The sequence below is a fragment of the Elephas maximus genome, chromosome 18 (genome assembly GCF_024166365.1).
Source record: "Elephas maximus indicus isolate mEleMax1 chromosome 18, mEleMax1 primary haplotype, whole genome shotgun sequence".
Classification (NCBI taxonomy): Eukaryota; Metazoa; Chordata; class Mammalia; order Proboscidea; family Elephantidae; genus Elephas; species Elephas maximus.
In genome coordinates, this window is record NC_064836.1 from 72,665,252 (window position 1) to 72,684,452 (window position 19,201).

The 19,201-nt window shown below is 42.5% G+C and overlaps 2 protein-coding genes across 3 annotated transcripts in view; both read left to right on the forward strand.

The window, feature by feature from the left end:
* The window catches only part of NXPE3 (neurexophilin and PC-esterase domain family member 3), a 36,300-nt gene extending 24,735 nt beyond the window's left edge, over positions 1-11,565 (forward strand). Inside the window, exons 4-5 of one of the 2 annotated variants that reach the window (XM_049857956.1) lie at positions 7,181-7,387; positions 10,164-11,564. In XM_049857956.1, coding sequence (XP_049713913.1) covers positions 7,181-7,387; positions 10,164-10,714 — 758 coding nt within the window. In that variant the 3' untranslated portion in view covers positions 10,715-11,564. Of the gene's footprint in view, positions 1-7,180; positions 7,388-10,163 lie in introns of both variants that reach the window. The other variant, XM_049857957.1, reaches the window with a different exon arrangement.
* A 3,683-nt stretch (positions 11,566-15,248) lies between these two features.
* NFKBIZ (NFKB inhibitor zeta) overlaps positions 15,249-19,201 on the forward strand; it is a 35,453-nt gene continuing 31,500 nt past the window's right edge. Inside the window, exons 1-2 of the mRNA XM_049858006.1 lie at positions 15,249-15,859; positions 17,384-17,459. The gene's annotated coding sequence lies outside the window, so the exon portion shown is untranslated. The remainder of the gene's footprint in view (positions 15,860-17,383; positions 17,460-19,201) is intronic.

Consider the following 19,201-nt stretch of genomic DNA (forward strand, 5'->3'; position numbering starts at 1 on the left):
TGGTTTTTGGATACAGTATTATTTACTACAGAATTTATCTGGATTTCATCAGCTTTTCCACGAATGTTCTTTTCCTGCTCCAGAATTCCAGTCCAGGATCCCACATTGCATGTAGTCACCATGCCAACTTAGTCTCCTCCAATCTGTGACAATTCTTCAGTCTTTGTTTTTTTTCATGACCTTGACCCTTTTGAAGAGTATCGGTCAGGTGTTTTGTAGAATGTCTCTCAGTTTGGGTTTGTCTGATGTTTTCTTGTGGTTAGAATGAGCTTATGCATTTTGGCAAAATAGCACAGAAATGATACTGTGTTCTTTTCCAGGGGAACATGATGGAGATATGTTAGCAATGTTAACCTTGATCACTTGGTGCAAGTGGGGCCTGCCAGGGTTTTCCACTGTAAAGTTACTATTTGTATCTTTGTATTTACTTATTATTCTGGGGAGATATTTGAGACTATGGTAGGCTGAGGAATGACCCCCAAAGATATCCAAGTCCTAATCCCTAGAACCTGTGAATGTAACTTTATAGAACAAAAGAGACTTTGCATGTGTGATTAATTAAGGATCTTGAGACAAGATGATCCTGAGTTATTTGAGTGGGCCTGAAATGCGGTCACGTATGTCATTGTAAGAGGGAGCCAGACAGAAGGTGATGTGATGATGGAAGCGGGGAGAAATTTGGAGGTATTCCACTCTTGGCTCAGAAGAGGGAGCAGAGGGCCATGGATCGAGGTGTGCAGCTGTAGGACCTGGCAAAGACACGGAAACAGCTTCTCCCTTAGGGTCTCCAGAGGGAGGTTGGCTCTGGTGACACCTTGGTTTTAGCCCAGTGAAATCGATGACCCTTCTGGGCTCCAGAGCTGTAAGAGATTCAGCTTGTGTTGTTTCAAGCCATTACATTTGTGATAACTTGTTACAGCAGAGAACTAATACAGGACTCTGCAAACGTTCTGTTTCTGCTTAAACTTTGACCCATTAGTTTTAGCATCCATCAGTTGATCTTGCTCGAAGCAGTTATTTCTCGTGGTAACTTTTATCGCTAATTCCTTTGACCTTTATTAATTGGAAATTTTCAGTAAGGAAGAGTTGTCTCATCTTCCCCATTTATTTAATTACTTATATCAGTATAGACTCATGAGTACTTATTTTATTCTCTGGGTTGTAATCAATACTATCATTATTTATTTTGTTGCTTAAATTGAACTTTTTTAGCCTCTGTGTGCTTTTGACATGCTCTCATTCTTTTTTGGGGAACGCTTCCTTACTGTCTCATCTCACAAAGTAGTCCAGGCTCATCTTGTACTTTCTTTACCCTAGCCTTGGAAAAGCTCATAGCCTTTTCATTTTTATTATTTCACTTGTGAATCCAATGTGTTGAAGTTTTTTTCACTAAGAAATTGTGTTATGTATTAGTTCATTGATTTTCCTACAAGGTAAAATTCTTCTAAGATGCATATTGATGCATATAAGATGCGTTTTGCTTGAGAGTGCCAGTGCTACCCTTGTGAGTGTGTGTAATTCCAGTCCAAAGCAAAGAAACAGGTTTTAATTAGACTACAGATCAAGGCCAGAGGCTGGCTCCGGACTGGCCTCGCCTGTAACAGAATTGCTGCTTGATTCTCATTAGAGCCTGTACTGTGGTCCCCAGTCCTCCATAGCTAAACAGTTTGGGAGTGTTCCTGGCCTCTGACCTCACCAACAGGGGGCAATGGTGGTTCAGTGGTGGAATTCTGGCCTTCCTTACAGGAGACCAGGGTTTGACTTCTGACCAAGGCATCTCAAGCTACCGTCTGTCTTATCAGTGGACGCTTGCATGCTGCTGTGATGCCGAACAGGTTTCAGTGGAGCTTCCAGGCTAAAACAGACTAGGAAGAAAGACCTGGTGACCTATTTCTGAAAAATCAGCCAGCGAAAGCCCTGTGGATCACAGTGGTCTGATCCTGTTGTATATGGGGTCACCATGAGATGGGGGCCGACTTGACAGCAGCTAACAACAACAACCTCAGTAACAACTAGACTTCATATTTTGGGGGTGGGGGGCTTTTTGAGAGTTTGAGATAAGACTAGATCTAATAGTAATAAAATAAATTTTTAGAGCTCATTACTGTTTTTTATTATTTATTGAGCTATAATACAACAGGACACACATAAGGAAGGATAAGTATATAGTACAACAAAGTTTTACCTTTGTGTATATCTTTGTAACTAAGAATTCTCAGATGAATCCCAATGATCCATGCCTTTTATATAACCCCTTCCCTTGAGTGTTGGAGGGACCTGTAAATATCATGGGTGTCACTGCCATGATTAGGTTATATCATATGGCAGTTTTGATTTTTAAAAAGGGAGATTATTCTGGGTTGACCTGACCTAATCAGGTAAGCCTTTAACAGGATCAGACTTCCTGAAGGAAGAGATTCTCAGTGTGAGAGGGATTCCACATGAGGGAGATCCTTCATTCCTGGCCTTGAAAATAAAAAAAAAAAAATTTTTAGAGGGGGTCAAATGGCAAGGAATATGGGTGGCTTCGAGATGCTGAGGGGAGCCGCTGCCTGACAGTGAGCAGGGAAATGTGAGCCCCAGTCCTTCAAGCACAAGGAACTAAATTTGGCCAACAACTTGAATGAGCTTGAACGTAGATTTTCCCCAGAGTCTCCAGAAAAGAATGCAGCCCTACTGACACCCTGATTTCAGCCTGTGAGACCCTGAGCAGAGAATCCAGTGACACAGTGCCTGGACTCCTGACCTGCAGAACTGTGGGATGACAAATGTCCCTTTTTCTAAGCCATTAAGTTTGTGCTAATTTGTTACAAAGCCATAGAAAATGAATAAAGTAGCGTTAGAACATAATGTTTTCAGCACCCCAGATAGCCCTTTACTGTTAACAGGCTGCTTTTACACTATTACAGTATTGAATTTTCACAGCAGCCCTACAACATAACCAGTAGTTTCATAGATGATGAAACCAAGGCCCAGAGACTCATTCACTGGGTCATCATTTTTGCCACGTGCTCTGTGCCAAGTGCTAGACCAGACTGAGGATACAGGGGATGACTGAGATGAGTCTCATAGTTAGAGAGCTGGCACTTTTTTTTTTATTACCCCTTAACCATGCTTGGGAGGGTGGCCAGGGGTATCTTGATGTTTTGCTTCATCTGCAGTAGTGGGATTTAGTCAACTCCCTAGTACGCACAGCAGTTAAGAGCTCGGCTGTTAACCAAAAGGTCGGCAGTTCGAATCCACCAGTTGCCCCTTGGAAGCCCTATAGTGCAGTTCTACTCTGTCCTATTGGGTTGCTTTGAGTTGGAATCGACTCAACAACAATGGGTTTGCTTTGCTTTGGAATCCAGATGTATCCATGTGATAGAGTGTTTTTCATGTTGTGCAGTGAAAGCTAAACTAGTGAGTGTCCTTATGGACAAGACTTCTCTCTGGTAATAGTTTCCTAAAAAATGGCAAAGAAGAAATGCTATCATAGCAAGTGGGACAAAGCTACTTTAAAGGCGAGTATTTTGCCAATTGTTGGAACGATAATTTGATACAGAACACGTAGTTAACCTACAGTATTAGAGGGCTTATATCCTGCATATAAAACCTTAGCTAACTGATGTCATTTGAGGGAAGAAAACCTGTCAATCATGCTATGTAAGGTATCTTAATGCAAATAATATGCACATTATACATTTTTTGCCAGCTTCACAACCCACCTTCACTATTTTCGTAAGCAGGGTGTGCCACGCATTGTATGTGAGGATGCGTTATTTGTGGAAAAATACGGTGTTTGTCTTTGCACACAGACAGCCTGTGTTTGAATGCTGCCTCTACCACTCTCTGAGGAATGCTGGCAAATGACTCGATCACTGTGTGACTTGCTTTCCGCACTTTTAAATGAGGTATTTGGACTAGCTCCTTATCAAGGCCCCTTTTAACTTTCGTGTTCTGTAAATCTACAAATATTTCTACTTATAAAACATCTTTAGCTTTCCTCCGTAAAATGCTTAGCTTTTAGAGGACTCAAATATAAAGAAAAAAAAAAAATCGAATTCACCAGGTTTTGTGGGAGGAGCTCAAACTCAAACTCAAGCCACTGTACTTACTGTGTAGCCAGGCCCTTCTCAGATTGCCCGCACAGGACAGGGCGCGCCTACCTGGCTCTTCACACACTGTCCCCATTCTGTATCTACTGAGGCGGCGTCCAGGCTTTCCTGTGCTCATGGCGTCCTCTGGTGCAGGGATCCCTTGACCCTGCTCCTTCTCTGTCTTGTCCGTCCCCCTCCCCCACAAATCACGCATGCTTCTTTGTCCTGTCTTTTACTGTTCTATAAGCCTACAGATTATTCTGTACCGTATAAGGTACATTAATAAACAAAAAACTCTGTTGTGATTCTGACTCATGGCAACCTTATAGGCCTGAGTAGAACTGTCCTATAGAGTTCCCAAGGGGCAGCTGGGGGATTCAAACTGCTGACCTTCCTTTTGGTTAGCAGCTGAGCTCTTAACCTCTGCGCCACTTGATTCACACATACCCCTCTCCTCCAGCCTTTTCTAGACAGCTTAGGGAGATGTCAGTCCTGCCTTCTCATCTCTCATTTTGTCCTATTTGTGGCACACATGGCCCCCATCATGGCTGATGAAGGGTGTGCGACTCACCCTTCGGGGAAAAGCAAGAGAAGCCAAGCCATTTTAGAGATGCGGGAACTTTGCTTTCAAAGAATCAAAAACATCCCCTCTGATTTTGTACAAAGATCCCCCTACCTGTTTTTACCAATGCCTCTGTTTAAACCTTTCCCTTCTGCACCAGTATTCAAGATAACCATAAAATTGAGTGATAGCTCATTTTTGTTTTATTTCACATGCATAGTACGTTAGGGGTTACTTTATCAATTTAAGAGACTTTCATTTTTAGTTATCTGACGTGAAAATATATCCTGAGTTCTAAGAAACTTACTGACTTTTGAAACACCACCTCAGAACCAAAAACCAAACCCACTGCTGTCGAGTCAATTCTGACTCATAGCAATCCTATAGAACAGAGTAGAACTGCCCTATAGAGTTTCCAAGGAGCGCCTGGCAGATTCGAACGGCTGACCCCTTGGTTAGCAGCCATAGCACTTAACCACTACACCACGAAAAAAAAAAATCATGTTGAGTCAGGAAATGATTCCTGTCCCAGTTGACCACAAGAGGGCAGTGCAGGCACACTCATGTCACTTTAAAAATGCGATTATGCTCTCTAGTGTGACTTGTTTAAAAAAATAATGTCAGGTTCAGTAATTGATTTGCTTTGCTTGGCTTACCTCTGGTAGTAAATATAATTAACATTTGAATGGAAATGTAATTGTTTCCTCTGTGATGTACACTCTGTCTTTCTAACATGTATTTGACACAGAACAGTCGACTCTAGCTACTAAATTAACCTTGCTAAAAATTGTACTTCAAAATAACTTTTAATTGCCATTCTGCTAAATGTTTTCTTTGGGCCCCAGGTGTCTTCCCTGAAGCTCTTTAGCCTCTCCAGTCATGACGTACTGATCTAATGACAAAGCTTCAGGCCAGGTGTGGTGACATGGTAAACCCACAGTTGGTAACATGTTGAGAAATTGTTTTTAAATAAACCAAATAAATATCTACCCTATCCCCATTTTTACTTTGACAATCTCATTTGCCCAATAAAGCTTTTAAAAACCTTGTTTACCTTTCAACTTGGATCCTGAACCTGCGAAGAATTAGCAGGCGCTCCTTGGAAACTCTGTGGGGCAGCTCTGCTCTGTCCTGTAGGGTTGCTATGAGTTGGGATTGACTCGAGGATAGTGGGTTTAAGGAAAAAAAAGAGTGAATGAGCAAATAGGGCATCTTTGAAGGGAATACAAATGAAAATAATTTTGCATAAAATGGATGACATCAAGGAGTCGATTTAGCCGAAAATAGTCACAAATGGAGGACTCAGTTAAATTTCTGAATCATGTAAAATTTAGATTGCAAGTTGTGGTCTAGTGGGTGACTGGAATGATTGGATTATGATCAAGGTTGAACTTTGGGGCATGCAAGGAAGTGATATAAAATGATTGGTGGCTTCCTGAAGATTTTAGATTTGAACACCTATTAGAAAGGAATAAGTATACCTCTTCAAAAAAAAAAAGCCGTAAAGAAATGGCTGGCACCCGTAACCGTCTTTTCTCAGAGGAGGTCTAGTACAGTGATTAAGGGCATGGGCTTCGGGGTCGTCTGCTTGGACCGGTTACTGGCTTTGCCACCTACTAGCTCTGGGACCTTGGTCAGTTTGCTTAACTGTTCTGAAAGATGGGGATAATAATGGGGCCTACCTTCGAGGGTTGTTGTGATCATCATATGAGATAGTACATTTAATTGCTCAAATCCGTATCTGATGTAAAGTAAGCTTGCAAGAAACGTGAGCTACCGCTGTTTGTTTTGAAGCATGTAAGCGTGTGGTTTCCACAGTGACATCTTCCAAGGGGAGCGTCAGGGCAGAGGGTGTTGACTCCCTCCGGAAGGTGTCCTGGCGCTTGTGTTATCGCGTGTAGCCAGGCTACACCCACGAGCACCCATGGCCGATGCACTTTCGGTATTGTTCATTGTGCATAAAGATCTTGGAAATCTTTGCATGGTGGGAAGTAATTATTTAGACTCTATGTCACTAGTTCTCTGTATTAAGCGGTGGTTTTCTGAATTAAAATTTGATTGTAGGAGCCATGGATTAAAACTTTCCTTTTAGAAGGCTGTGACACAGCAGGCTAGTATCACTCTGCATGTGTGGTAACAGGAATGTAAGTTGTTAACTGCCTCAAAGGCCTTTGGATGAGAAATTTCTTTCTTACTCTGGGATAACATTGGGCAATACTTACATCCACATATTTCCTTGTTTTTTGTCTCCGTTTATTTTTGACTATGATAAAAATGTGCCTAATCAGAGGGAATGCTCCAGGGCCCCTTTCTCCCTTCTGTCCACCAACACCCTCATCCTCGTTTCATATCTTCCCATTTTGTGCAAAGGAGAGCCTCTTGTAACAGTGGAAAATCTGGGATTTCTTTGCGATATGACGGCGGGATATGTTGCCCACATGCCAGCAGTCCAGCACGTATATGGACAGAATTGTGTGGGAACATTTTCCATCTATGGTTTGTTGGTGGAAAATTTCTTATTTTTCTTTTTTCATTCTAGACAGTGACAACCCAGAACTATCTCAAGGCTCAGGAACTTTTCCTTCTGGGTACTATTACCGAGACCAGTGGAGGCCCAGAAGGCTCAGGATGCGCCGGTTTAATGACCCCGACAACATTACAGAATGCTTACAAAGGAAAGTCGTGTATTTATTTGGTGACTCAACCATCAGGCAGTGGTTTGAATACCTTACTACCTTTGTTCCAGGTTGGTACTTTGCTTTTTGTTTCGTAACTCTTTCCCACAAGCATGAAATCAGCTTTGAAAACAGCACAGACTCACTCAGGTGCTTGAAGAAAGGCACCATGTGAGGCAGCAGTTCTCTCTCTGCAGGACTGAGGAGGCATCCCAACCCTGGAGGGGTGTGTGTCTTTCACTTTTAATATTCTGGTTGTAAAATATAAGTGGACATTTTCAGTTGTTCGCCCCTAGTTATGTGTGGTCCAACTCAAGGTTACAGTAGATTCAACTGGAGGGAAGTAGCCAAGCCCACTGTGGCTCCATTTTAATGCAGCAAAGCTCTCCTGGTGTCATTCACTGGGCCTTCCACTGGTGTGGCTCTGAGGTGGGACTGCCTGCCAGCAAGGGAGTCTGTGTAAGCATTCTTAGTGTCCTGGTTTCTCTGCTGGGCCTGGGATGGCTCTCCAGGGTCAGAACAAAACCACATTGGCTGAAGGGCCACACCTTATACGAATGGGCCTTCTCTTCTTGGAAAGCCTATGGTTGGGGTGAGGATGGATGGATCCCTAGGGCTGGGAATAAAGACCCTGCTTACAGTTTTTTTACAGTTTAGAGAGTTGGTAAACCGTTTTGTAAAAGTGTTTTTGAGAGCTATATATTGGCAGGGCCTTTCACGAAGTAAATTCGCATGGTTTGTTGTGAGTCATCATTTTGTGATGTTTGTTTTTCATCAGCTCTTATTGCATCAGGTTAGTTTCAGATTTAATTTTCAGCAGGAAAGGGGGATATGGATATTGCCCCCAAAAGTGGGAAGTCATTTTCTAGCTTTTGTTTTGCTTTTTATTTTTCTAAAATCAAAATAGACGGCTGAGTTCTAGTTGATAAAGAATAGAAATAAAACTCAGGAGGCGGGAGATGATTTATATGGCAGGATGGTAGGCAGGGTTCGGTGCTGACCAGGCAGGCAGGGCCCTCCAGGAGTCTACAGTTGTTTTACTCTTTGGCTGTAATGATGGAACTCGTCATTTCCTTTGATAGCAGTGATCGCGTTGGCTATCTCGATCATTTTCACCATATCCTCTACAGACAGATTTTTACTTGATAAAGCCTTGTGTCAGTGTTTGATCTTAATCAAAAGAAGGAACGATAGCTGGAGCTTATATGCATCTTAAGTGGGGCTGGATGCTAAGTAGTAATAAATTAGGTAGGAAAGCCTAGAAGAGAAACTGGGGACTACGCGGAAAAAAAAGTGCAACATTTATTTTAAACCTAAAAAGTAAGAGGACAATTATAATCTGATTTTACTTCTTCAAAATTGACTGTAAACTTCTTGTCAGCAAAGACTTTTGTGACTTATTCATCTGAACATTGTTGGCTTGTAGCACTTTATAGTAGCTGGCACCGAATAGGGGCTTCCCAAAACCAAACCCAACACCGTCGAGTCGATTCCGACTCATAGCGACCCTATAGGATAGAGTAGAACTGCCCCATAGGGTTTCCAAGCAGCGGCTGGTGGATTCCAACTGCCGATCTTTTGGTTAGCGGCTGAGCTCTTAACCACTGTCCACCGGGGCTCCTGAATAGGTACTTAAGAAACAAACCAAACCCATTGCTGTTGAGTCTGTTCCTACTCATAGCGACCCTAAAGGACAGGGTAGAACTGCCCTGTAGAGTTTCCAAGTAGCGCCTGGCGGATTTGAACTGCCGACCTTTTGGTTAGCAGCCATAGCTCTTAACCACTATGCCACAAGGGTTTCTGAATAGGCGCTTAAACCAAAAACCCACTGCTGTCGAGTCAATTCCGACTCATAGCGACCCTGTAGGACAGAGTAGAACTGCCCCATAGAGTTTCCAAGGAGCGCCTGGCGGATTTGAACTGCTGACCTCTTGGTTAGCAGCCGTAGCACTTAACCACTACGCCACCAGGGTTTCCGAATAGGTGCTTAGGAAATGTTAATTGAATTGGATTTCCAAAATTTACTTTTGTTTGCTAGGCACTTACGGGAATATGTAGGGATATGAAACAGACCCTCTTTCCTTGTGGGACGTGTGTTAAGTGATAAATGAATTGTACAGAAATCTTTTAGGAATAGCAAAGAGGGAGTCAGTTGCTACCTCCCGGGGCCTTCAGGAGATTTCAGAGGAGCTGGACCTTGAAGCTGGACTTAGATAAAGGAGAGAGGGAGGGGAGGGCTAAGGACATTCTAACTTGTTGTACTGTCTTTGTTATTTGCATGGTAGAGATAGTTCTTCTCTAGGGCAGTAATAGGATTTTCCAAACTTAGAGTGAAATCGAAAGTAAAAAATAATGGTCGTTCCTTTCTTTTATCTTTAGCTTATTTCAAGAAGAGGCATTTACCTGCTAGTGTGTGTTCATATAAAACCAGAAGTTATAGTCCTTGTCCTGGAAGAAATAATATTTATCTGTTAGAACAGTAAGTTTAAATTCCAAGTTGAATTTTAAATATTCACTGATCAATGGAAACTGCAGGGTTTCTTGGCTCAATAGCTAGAAGTGAAACAGGGCATTTTGTTTCTGAGGCATAGACATAGAATTGATCACTGATGGTATTACTTGTAACATCATGTTTTTTGAACAATTTCAATAATAAATAGTAAAGGTCCATTGATTTAAAGTGGGCAAGGGTTCAGTAAAGTGGGTATTCCCTTTATGTTTGTATTGTACCTTTCAACATTGTACTTTTATTTTGAAAATTGTTCTTTGAAGCCACTCCGTAAAGAATAATCAAGATATATATGCTTGATTGGATGTTTTTATGAATTTGAGTTTTCCTTGTTTCAGATTTAGGAGAGTTTAACTTGGGTAGTCCCAAGAATGTCGGTCCCTTTCTTGCGGTGGACAAGAAGCACAACATCCTGCTGAAATACCGCTGCCACGGTCCACCCATTCGCTTCACAACTGTCTTCAGCAACGAGCTGCGCTATGTGGCAAATGAGCTGAATGGCATCGTGGGAGGGAAGAACACGGTGGTGGCCATAGCCATATGGTCGCACTTCAGCACCTTCCCCTTGGAAGTGTACATCCGGCGGCTCAGGAACATTCGCCGAGCAGTCATCCAGCTCCTGGATCGAAGCCCTAAGACTGTAGTGGTCATCCGAACGGCCAATGCCCAAGAGCTGGGACCCGAGGCGAGCCTTTTCAGCAGCGACTGGTACAACTTTCAGCTGGACACCATCCTTCGGAAAATGTTCTCAGGGGTTGGAGTATACCTTGTTGATGCCTGGGAAATGACTCTGGCCCACTATCTACCCCACAAGCTGCATCCAGATGAGATTATTGTGAAGAATCAGCTGGACATGTTTTTGTCCTTTGTGTGCCCCTCGGAGACCTAGCCTGTCCTGGAAGGGACTGGAGAATCGCATCACTTGCATTACAGGAAGTTTGTGAGTGGCCCCATGGAGAGATGGCTGCCGTCGACTTCAAGTAATGACTTGCAAGGAGCTTAGAAACTGCAGGTTACATTTATATATACATATATATACCTGTAGGATTCTTTTCCAGACTTGACTTAGCCGTGGGAGAACCGTTATTAACAACATCTATACACTATATTGTCCTTGTAACCAAAGATGCTTATGAGTGTACTTGAACTAGCTTCTCTTGGGAGGGGAGATGAATGTCCCAAAAAGTGTTCTGCCCTAAATGGAACGGACAAGTTTGGTTGGCAAGGGAGTGTTTGTGGCTTCTCTAGTAAAGCAAATTGAGCACATGTGCATAAATAGCACAAGTGGGGTGTCTTCAGCGGGGTGAGCTAGAGAGGGCTCCCAGTCAGTGGCTTCTGTGGACACAGTGAAGACTGCCTTCCTCATCTCAGGAGTTTTCCTTAATCCCCTACCTTTTCTGAATTGCTTGAAAAGGTCAGTGTCCTTGGTAAGAATTTTATAATGAGGATATTTACCATTTCCTGCTTTTTTCTAGAGTAGAAGCAAAAGAGAGAGATATGAAATCAAGTATATATAAAATCTGTGTTTTGAATTGATATTTGCATTGGATGAATGTTTCTTGATCCAGCTAAATTTTGCATAATGAATACTTACTCTAAGAATAGCCACTTTTGGAACTGGAAGGGGGAAATCTATGAACTCAGATTTATTTTTGTGTTCTGAAATGTTAGGGTTTTGAGAATTGGCTTTTGTGTAAAGAATGCTATTGATTATCATAAAGTTGTGGAAGCTGTTTCCACCAATTTGAAGTGTTTCTTTGTTGTTATTATCTTGAACTGCATACCAAAACTAGAAATTAAGATCTAGTTAGAAATTAAAGTTAGATATTAAAATCTAAGACAGCTGTTTCTTGATTTGGACATAAGGTACACATTCTCATGGTTAGAAATGAAAAGCTGCTATTCCTACTGGTTACCTAAAAATAGTTGAATTATCAGTTTTATTTTACTGTCTTTTTAATTTTAAATGAGTTAACTTGGGATCATTTAGTAAGTACTGTTCTTCCTGAGCCACAATGGATTACAGTCTAGTTTTAGTTGTCCGTAAAAGGACATGAAGAAGCTGGAGAGGCTTTAGAGATGAAGATAGATGCTTAAAGCATAAAAGATTTATACCCTTATGAGAATGGCTCAAAGAATTTGGGTGTTTAACTTAACATAGAGTCTAAGGTCTTCCTTTCCTAACCTTGACCACCTTCAAGTCTATGAAATATTTTATGAGGAAAGAAGACTTTTAGTTACTTTCTGAGTCTAAAGAGGATCAACCAGCTAACTATATCAAGATAGCTTAATTTTAATGATCTTTAAGTTTTAGAGTACCTTAGGCTTTCTAAATAAAACGTAGAATTAGGGGCCGTGCCTCTGGCCATTCTGGACTCAACCCATGTGATGAGTGACCAGTGAATTTGATGTAATGGTCCTCATCCACACTTTGAGAAACCCTGACTAAGGGAAGAGGGAAGATGAAAATAGGAAAGTAACGTTGCTTGGCTGTTTTTTCAGGGGGCTTGCCAATAATGTACGTGATTCTGATCCTGACCTAGTAGTGTGGGCAATCAAACCAAAACCAGACCCAGTGCCGTCGAGTCGACTCCGACTCATAGCGACCCTACAGGACAGAGTAGAACTGCCCCACAGAGTTTTCAAGGAGCGCCTGGCGGATTCAAACTGCTGACCCTTTGGTTAGCTCCTGCAGCTCTTAACCACTACGCCACCAGGGTTTCCAGTGTAGGCGAGAGTAGCTCCATATTGTAGATGAGAAACTTGAGTTTGGATTTGAACGAAGGTACGTGAGAGTCTAGAGCCCTTTTAAACAACAACTTGCTGAATTTTTGTAAAGAAAGGTTTTATTTTTCATGAAAGAACTTTTGACCATTTTCTCAAGGATTGCTGAAGGAGACTATGGTATCTTCCTCCTGGGAGAGTTTGGAGAGAGGACGCTGCTACTTGGACAAATGATTTCTTGTGATCTTGTCCAGTTTCTGGTATTTTTTTATTTGGTGACATAAACTCCTATAGTTTTGGTGACACAGTTTCTTGAAGTATTTACAGTCATTTCCTTCCCTCTTCTAGTTTCACTTTCTACACTTTGGTGTGGAAAATTTTCAAAAAATGCATAAGCGTAGAGATTGGAATATTACCTAAATCATTCTCAGAATAACTAGATAATTAAATTTCTTCTGAAAAGTTTATTTTAGGCCAGTATTGCATAGTTGTGAATATCAGCATACCAACTTAATAATATAGTTTGTCATAAGTATGTATTTTCCTTATAAACACAGAGGATATAATTAATGTAAAATATAGAAGAAATCATAATTCTGTCATCTGATTGTGACGAGCATTAGCATTTGACTATATTTCCTTCCACGTGTTTTTAAACCACATAGTTGTGGTCATAACAAACCAAAACAAAGCCCTTGCTGTTGAGTCGATTCCGACTCATAGCAAGTTGTAATCGTAGAGAATATATAATTTATATGTGATTTGTATTTAACATATAAATATTTTTGTTAGCTAGTCTTCATAACTTAATTGTAAAGGTCTGCCTAATAGTTCAGCTAATGGTATTATCATTAGTTATATAAATTTTACCATTTGGCTGAACACTTAGGCTTATAATAAAATATTAAAATATTTATTATAATAAAATATTAAAATACACTGTCGTTGGCTTAAAATATGGATTTTTATCTTGAAATGACAGGATTAATTTCATTTGGTACATGTCCTCATGTGCCAAAGTGCAAATGATTGAGCTAATGTTACTTCTAAACCTGGGAATCTGTAAGGCCCTTAAGGCCATTCTGAGCAAATTACGGAGTCCCTGGGTGGCATAAAAGGCTAAGTGCTTGACTACTAACCAGAGGGTTGCTGGTTCCAACCCACCCAGAGGCGCCTTGGAAGAAAGACTGGGTGATCTGCTTCCAAAAGGTCACAGCCTTGAAAACTCTATGGAGCAAATGCAAATTATATGGTATAGAAATTACACTATTAAAGTAACCTTTCCTCAGCAAATACAAAAGAGACCCTCTGTGTACTAACACGATCCATATTTACCATTCCGAACAGCGATCATTTTATTAAATACCAATTACCTGATACTTCCCAGCTTCAGGTAGTAAGTTTCAGACTGATAAATGGGGGTGAGTAAATATGGGAAGCCTTTTTTTTTTTTTTTACATATTTGTGTGTTACATGCTGAAATTAAGTCTGTCCGTGAGGCCAGTTAAATGAAATAGCAATTGTTGAGAGGTATAGGAAAATAAACACTCAAAACAAAAGAGACAAGACCCCCTCCAAAAAAAAAAGCTGCTCAACATTATCTTAGTGAGTTTTGGGTAAATTCAACGTTTTCAAGTTGTTGTTAGCTGCCGTTGAGTCATCTTTGACTCGTGGGGACCTTACGTATAACAGAATGAAACTTGCCCACTGCTGTGCCATCTTCATGACCGTTTGGTATGTTTGACTCCACTGTTGTGCATATTATGTCAATCCATCCCGTTGATGGTTTCCCTCGGTTTTTGCTGACCCTCTACCGACCATGGTGTCCTTTTCTATGAGAAAAGCCTTACGGATGACAGCAGAACATGTTGACCTTTACTAGTTGCGAATGCCAGAAATTCCTCTTGAAGAGCATTTCCTTGTGTTAAGCGTTATTCTCCCCAGCACCTAGGGTTGTGTATTCTCCCAGGCTTAGGTCTACAGCGCAGTCTCGGTGTGCTGCACCTGACACTTCAGTATGCAACAAGTAAACAAGATTTTGAAGTTGCTGTTTTTCTCTTTGAAAGTGAGACCACAGTCCCCGAGTGCCCAGACCCCTGAACATCTGGGGGGTTGAAGAGAAGAGGGTTGTTGAGGGCAGAAATTGACAGGACACAGAGCGAGAGAAGGGCACAAGGTAAGGACCTCAGCTTCTCAGTCTAGCCTGCCTCTTAAAAGTGCCCTTACGTTTTGACTTCTTTTAACAAGCATGAATTTAAATATTAAATTTTGCCAGTGTAAGGAGAGGAAACCCTTCGCTGTGTAGCTGTAGATAGCCATTCCTCTTGGAGAACTGGACATCGTTGCCTGTGTAGTTACAAAGCCTGGTTGTAACACTGCCTGGAGAAGATTCAAAAAGAGGAAGCTGTACCGAGATTACAGCAGCAAGAGTCACAAAAAAAGGAAAAGAGGCCACAGTGAAATTAAATGTCCTTAAGGAGAAACCCTTTTCAATGTTGTGAGGCGTTCATTCCCTGTTTAAAAGCGTCCCCGTGAAAATAACACCGTCGTGTTACCAGATCACTGCCTCGCTTAGGCCGGAGATTCCCAGTTCCCGAATTTGTCAATGAAGGCACGTGATAGCGACACTACTTTTTGATCGCTATATTGAAAAAACTGTGTTGGAGAAGGTCACTCCTCTTCCAGAAAAAAAAAAAAAAAAAAAAAAAAAGAACACGAAATCTAAAGAGAATGTGGATTTAACGAGGCAATTCAAATGCCCGGCAGTGGGCAAACGGACTTCTCTGACAGGCACCTTCGGGGGACGCCGGTGGTGGAGGATGCCTCTGAATCCTCTGCCGAGCTCCAGGCCGGGTCTTGGCGCCGGCCCCGAGGGGACTGTCCGGACTCGGGTCGGTCCCTCTCGGCCCGGGAATTTCCAGCAGGCAGAAAAAGTCCGCGAGCCTCGTCCTGCTGGCGGCCCCTCCCACCCGGCCGCCTCCGTGCCCACGCAGCCCCGCTGGGGCCAGAGGATGACCCGATTGTGCGTTTCAGAAAAGAGGCCCCTGGCTTCCCCCGCCCTCACCCCACACTGGTGTCGTGAACCAGAAACCCAACCCTATAAAGGGGGCCCGGAGAGGTCCGGTCCCCGCCACGCGGTCAGACGCTGTTCTTAGAGAAAAAGGCTGCTTAACGGCTGCTTATCAGGCAATCTCGAAAGGAAGCTCCTCGTCTTTCTCTTGCTCTCACGTACTTGGGTTATTATCGCTGATTACAGCTGGAAACTATTTGCTTTTACGTATTCGTATCACTTGGCTCTTCAAACACAAAGGTATATTTTTATTATTTGATATTTAGTAGGAAAGTCTCTTAAAATGCTGTTTTTTTCCACCCTTTCCCATATTAAGATTCTTTCATTTGGGATCACTTTCTGATGTTTGGTTAATACTACTTGTCTGGGGACAGAATACTGAGGGGTAGTCTTTTGGGGAAAGAAAATCCTGTTTTTTTAAAGATAGTTTGGTAATGGCTATGAATCGGGTCTGTTTGCCCAGGAAGGACTAAGATGCTGTTAGAGGAGGTGGACGGAACAGGTGTTGAAGGCAGCGAAAATCTCATGTAACATTTCCTCTTTAGTCAGTGATGTAGAGCTGTGATACCCCACGGCAGAAATCTCTGAGGAAGCCGGATGTGTGTGGGTTTAGAGGTACACTTTCCCACAACGGGTAGACATAGAACTGTATCTTCATGGAAGACTGTATGAGTGGATCAAAGTGTTTTGTAGCATATCCTAATTAATTCTTATAGTGCCCGTGTAAAATTAAAGACGAGTATTTCAAGACCATTTTATGAATGAGTTATGTCAGAAATTTGTTGGCTCGGGCTGGAATTACAGATTCATTACTGTCCCTATAAAGTGTTTTAAGGGATTCCCAGGTGGAGTGGATTATAGATTCTCTTCACAGGGATTACTGAACTGTAGGGTGCTGTGTGTGTGTCCCAAAGAGGGTGACGATAGCCGACAATTACGGAAAAAAAAAAATTTTTTTTTTTTTGGTAATATACATATTCCGTCACCTTAAATCTGGCATCTAAAGAAATACATTATCTGGCTAGGTGGAATACTTTTTGCCTCTTAGGCAGTAGATTGTTTAAAAAAAAAAAACAAAAAAAACCCCGTTGCTGTTGAGTCGATTCTGACTCATAGTGACCCTATAAGACAGAGTAGAACTGCTCTGTAGAGTTTCCAAGGAGTGCCTGGTGGACTCGAACGGACAACCTTTTTGGTTAGCAGCGTAGCACTTAACCACTGCACCACCAGGGTTTCCAGTAGGTTGTTTAGACAATAGAGAGAGAAAAATTTTCTAGGGCACAGTCATCGCCCTCAGTGATACCTGATGGAGGCAGGGATCAGCCACACAGATCGCCCAAACATGTGCAGAACCGGGCAATCTTTTTATTGGGCTTCAGAATACAGTGTATGACCCACCACAGCCCTCCTCCATCTTTCTAGCATCATTTTGCTTAGTGGAAGTCCCAGCACAGCAGGGTGCAGGCCAGGACCCTGGGATGGTAGAAGGTCTGACAGCATCCTTTCCCGTGTGGAGACGATGTTGACCACCTTGGTCCGCATAATTTAGTTGTCCAGTACAGAGTCTTCCTCACTGAGGTAGACCCTTTTCTTTGTAGTCTCTCCTGAAACAGACCTGTCTTTCAGAAGCTCAAGGCACAAAGAGCAGTGCTGAGGAGGAAGATTGCCTGATGGCTCTGAGAGCTGTAATGAATTGCTCCTGGGAAAACCGTTTCTCTGGCTCATAGCTGACACTCATCTGGCGGCTTCTTGATTTCCCCCCAGGTTAACCGGAAGATCACCAGGGTGCAGGCTGAACTTCATCTTTTGGCTTTCTTGGCCTGATGCTGAACTCCAGAGGGTGAGAAGGACGAACTTTTCTAGCCAATTAGGGCCCAGGTGCTCCCTAGGCCTTGGCTGATGTGGTCAAATTGGGCAGTGGGATATTTTCTGAGATTCCTGGGATTCTTAATTTAATCAGATCCTTTAATCTTCATCTCTTATCGCCTCGGAATTACTCTAAATTTTGCTAAGATAGGCATTTTCCTGAGATTTCTTGTGAATTAAGATTTCTCGGTGGTTGAGCATCCTTTTAACCGATGGGTTGACTATCCACCTTCGGATGTGTGATCACCATTATTACTATTTTCCGTGGGACCAGGACACACGTGAACACACCTGAGAGGGGAATTCAGCTGTCTACGCTGATGGTCTCAGGGTTATGCAATCTTTTAACCCACTCGAGGGGGGTGTCTGCCTCCTGGTTTTGGTGAAGGGCTCATTAAAGTTAGTGTGTGTGGTTTCTGATTAAAGCACTTCCTGTTCCTTTAATTTGGGACTAAGAGGTAACGTACTTTCCTTCCAAACTTAGTGGATGAGAATATTGTACTGATCCTGGGGGAGTTAGTGGAGAGGGAATTAACGTTTATGAAATACTTCTTTTGGGAGCTTCCCAGCAAGCTCTCATCTAGCCCTTTTAACAGCATTTGAGGTAGACATTATGAACCTCAATTATAGATGAGAAAGTTAAGGCTCAGGGATTGGTCAGCTGGCTCAAGATCACCCAGGTAGTAAGCGGAGAGCGTGGATTTGAATTTCTTTATCTCCAGAGCCACTGCCCTTGCCACCAGGCCACTGGGATATTAGCAAAGGTGCAGTGGGGAGAGGTCAGCCTCTTTCCAGGACTCTGATTTCCCTAAGATCCTTCCCTTCCCTGGCTCATTCCTGGCTGTCAGCAACCCAGTTCAGGCTTAACTGATAAAGTTTTAGTTGATAGCCATCGTAACCCTTCACATTGTAAGAAGACCACAGCAGACTCTTTTAGATCTCAAAGAGTGACACCCTAATGGTAGAATTGATGAGTGGTGGGGCTGATGTTCTGGGGACAGGCAGTCTCTCACTAAGCTACCTTTGGTCGCAGCAACTGGGGTTATAAAGAAAAGGGCAGCCTGCTGCCTTTTGCTCTGCTCCCCTGAGACTTGGAAGAGCACTGGTAGCGACACCGGCGGTGGAGGAAGAGCACAGGTAGTGACACTGGCGGTGGAGGCCCACTGCTGCCGCTTCTGAAGCGGGAACCACGGGCACCTGCCAGACCCACCCTCCTGTTCTCTACCATCCCAGCTATCGCAGAGTGGGTTCATAAACAATTTTAATTAACTTCTTTCAGAGATAGTCCCCGGGGTAGAAATTTGTATGTTTTTCATCTCTGATGATTTTTTTTTTTTAAGCTCACATGATCCTTTTCTAGTTGCATTTCCTGTAGGATCTATTCCTACTCAGTGGCCCTAGGAGTTGGAATTGATGGCTGTGGGTTTTTGGTTATAGGATCTATGGTATAGGGTGAGTGGAGAAATCAATAAGTCTGCTTGGGTACTTAAAGTGTAAGATATTCTGAGGAATTAAGGAAGAATTGATGTTTGTCTTTTAAGGGAGTGCTTCTCAAACTTTACTGTGCAGAAAATCATAGTAGGTGTGGGCTGGAGACTGTGGTTCTGCATTTTTTACAAGCTCCCAGGTGATACTGCTGTTGAGAGTCCCAGGCCCGCACTTTGAGTAGCAAAGTTCTCAGGCATGTTAAATTCCAGTTAAGAAGAGTTATGGAGT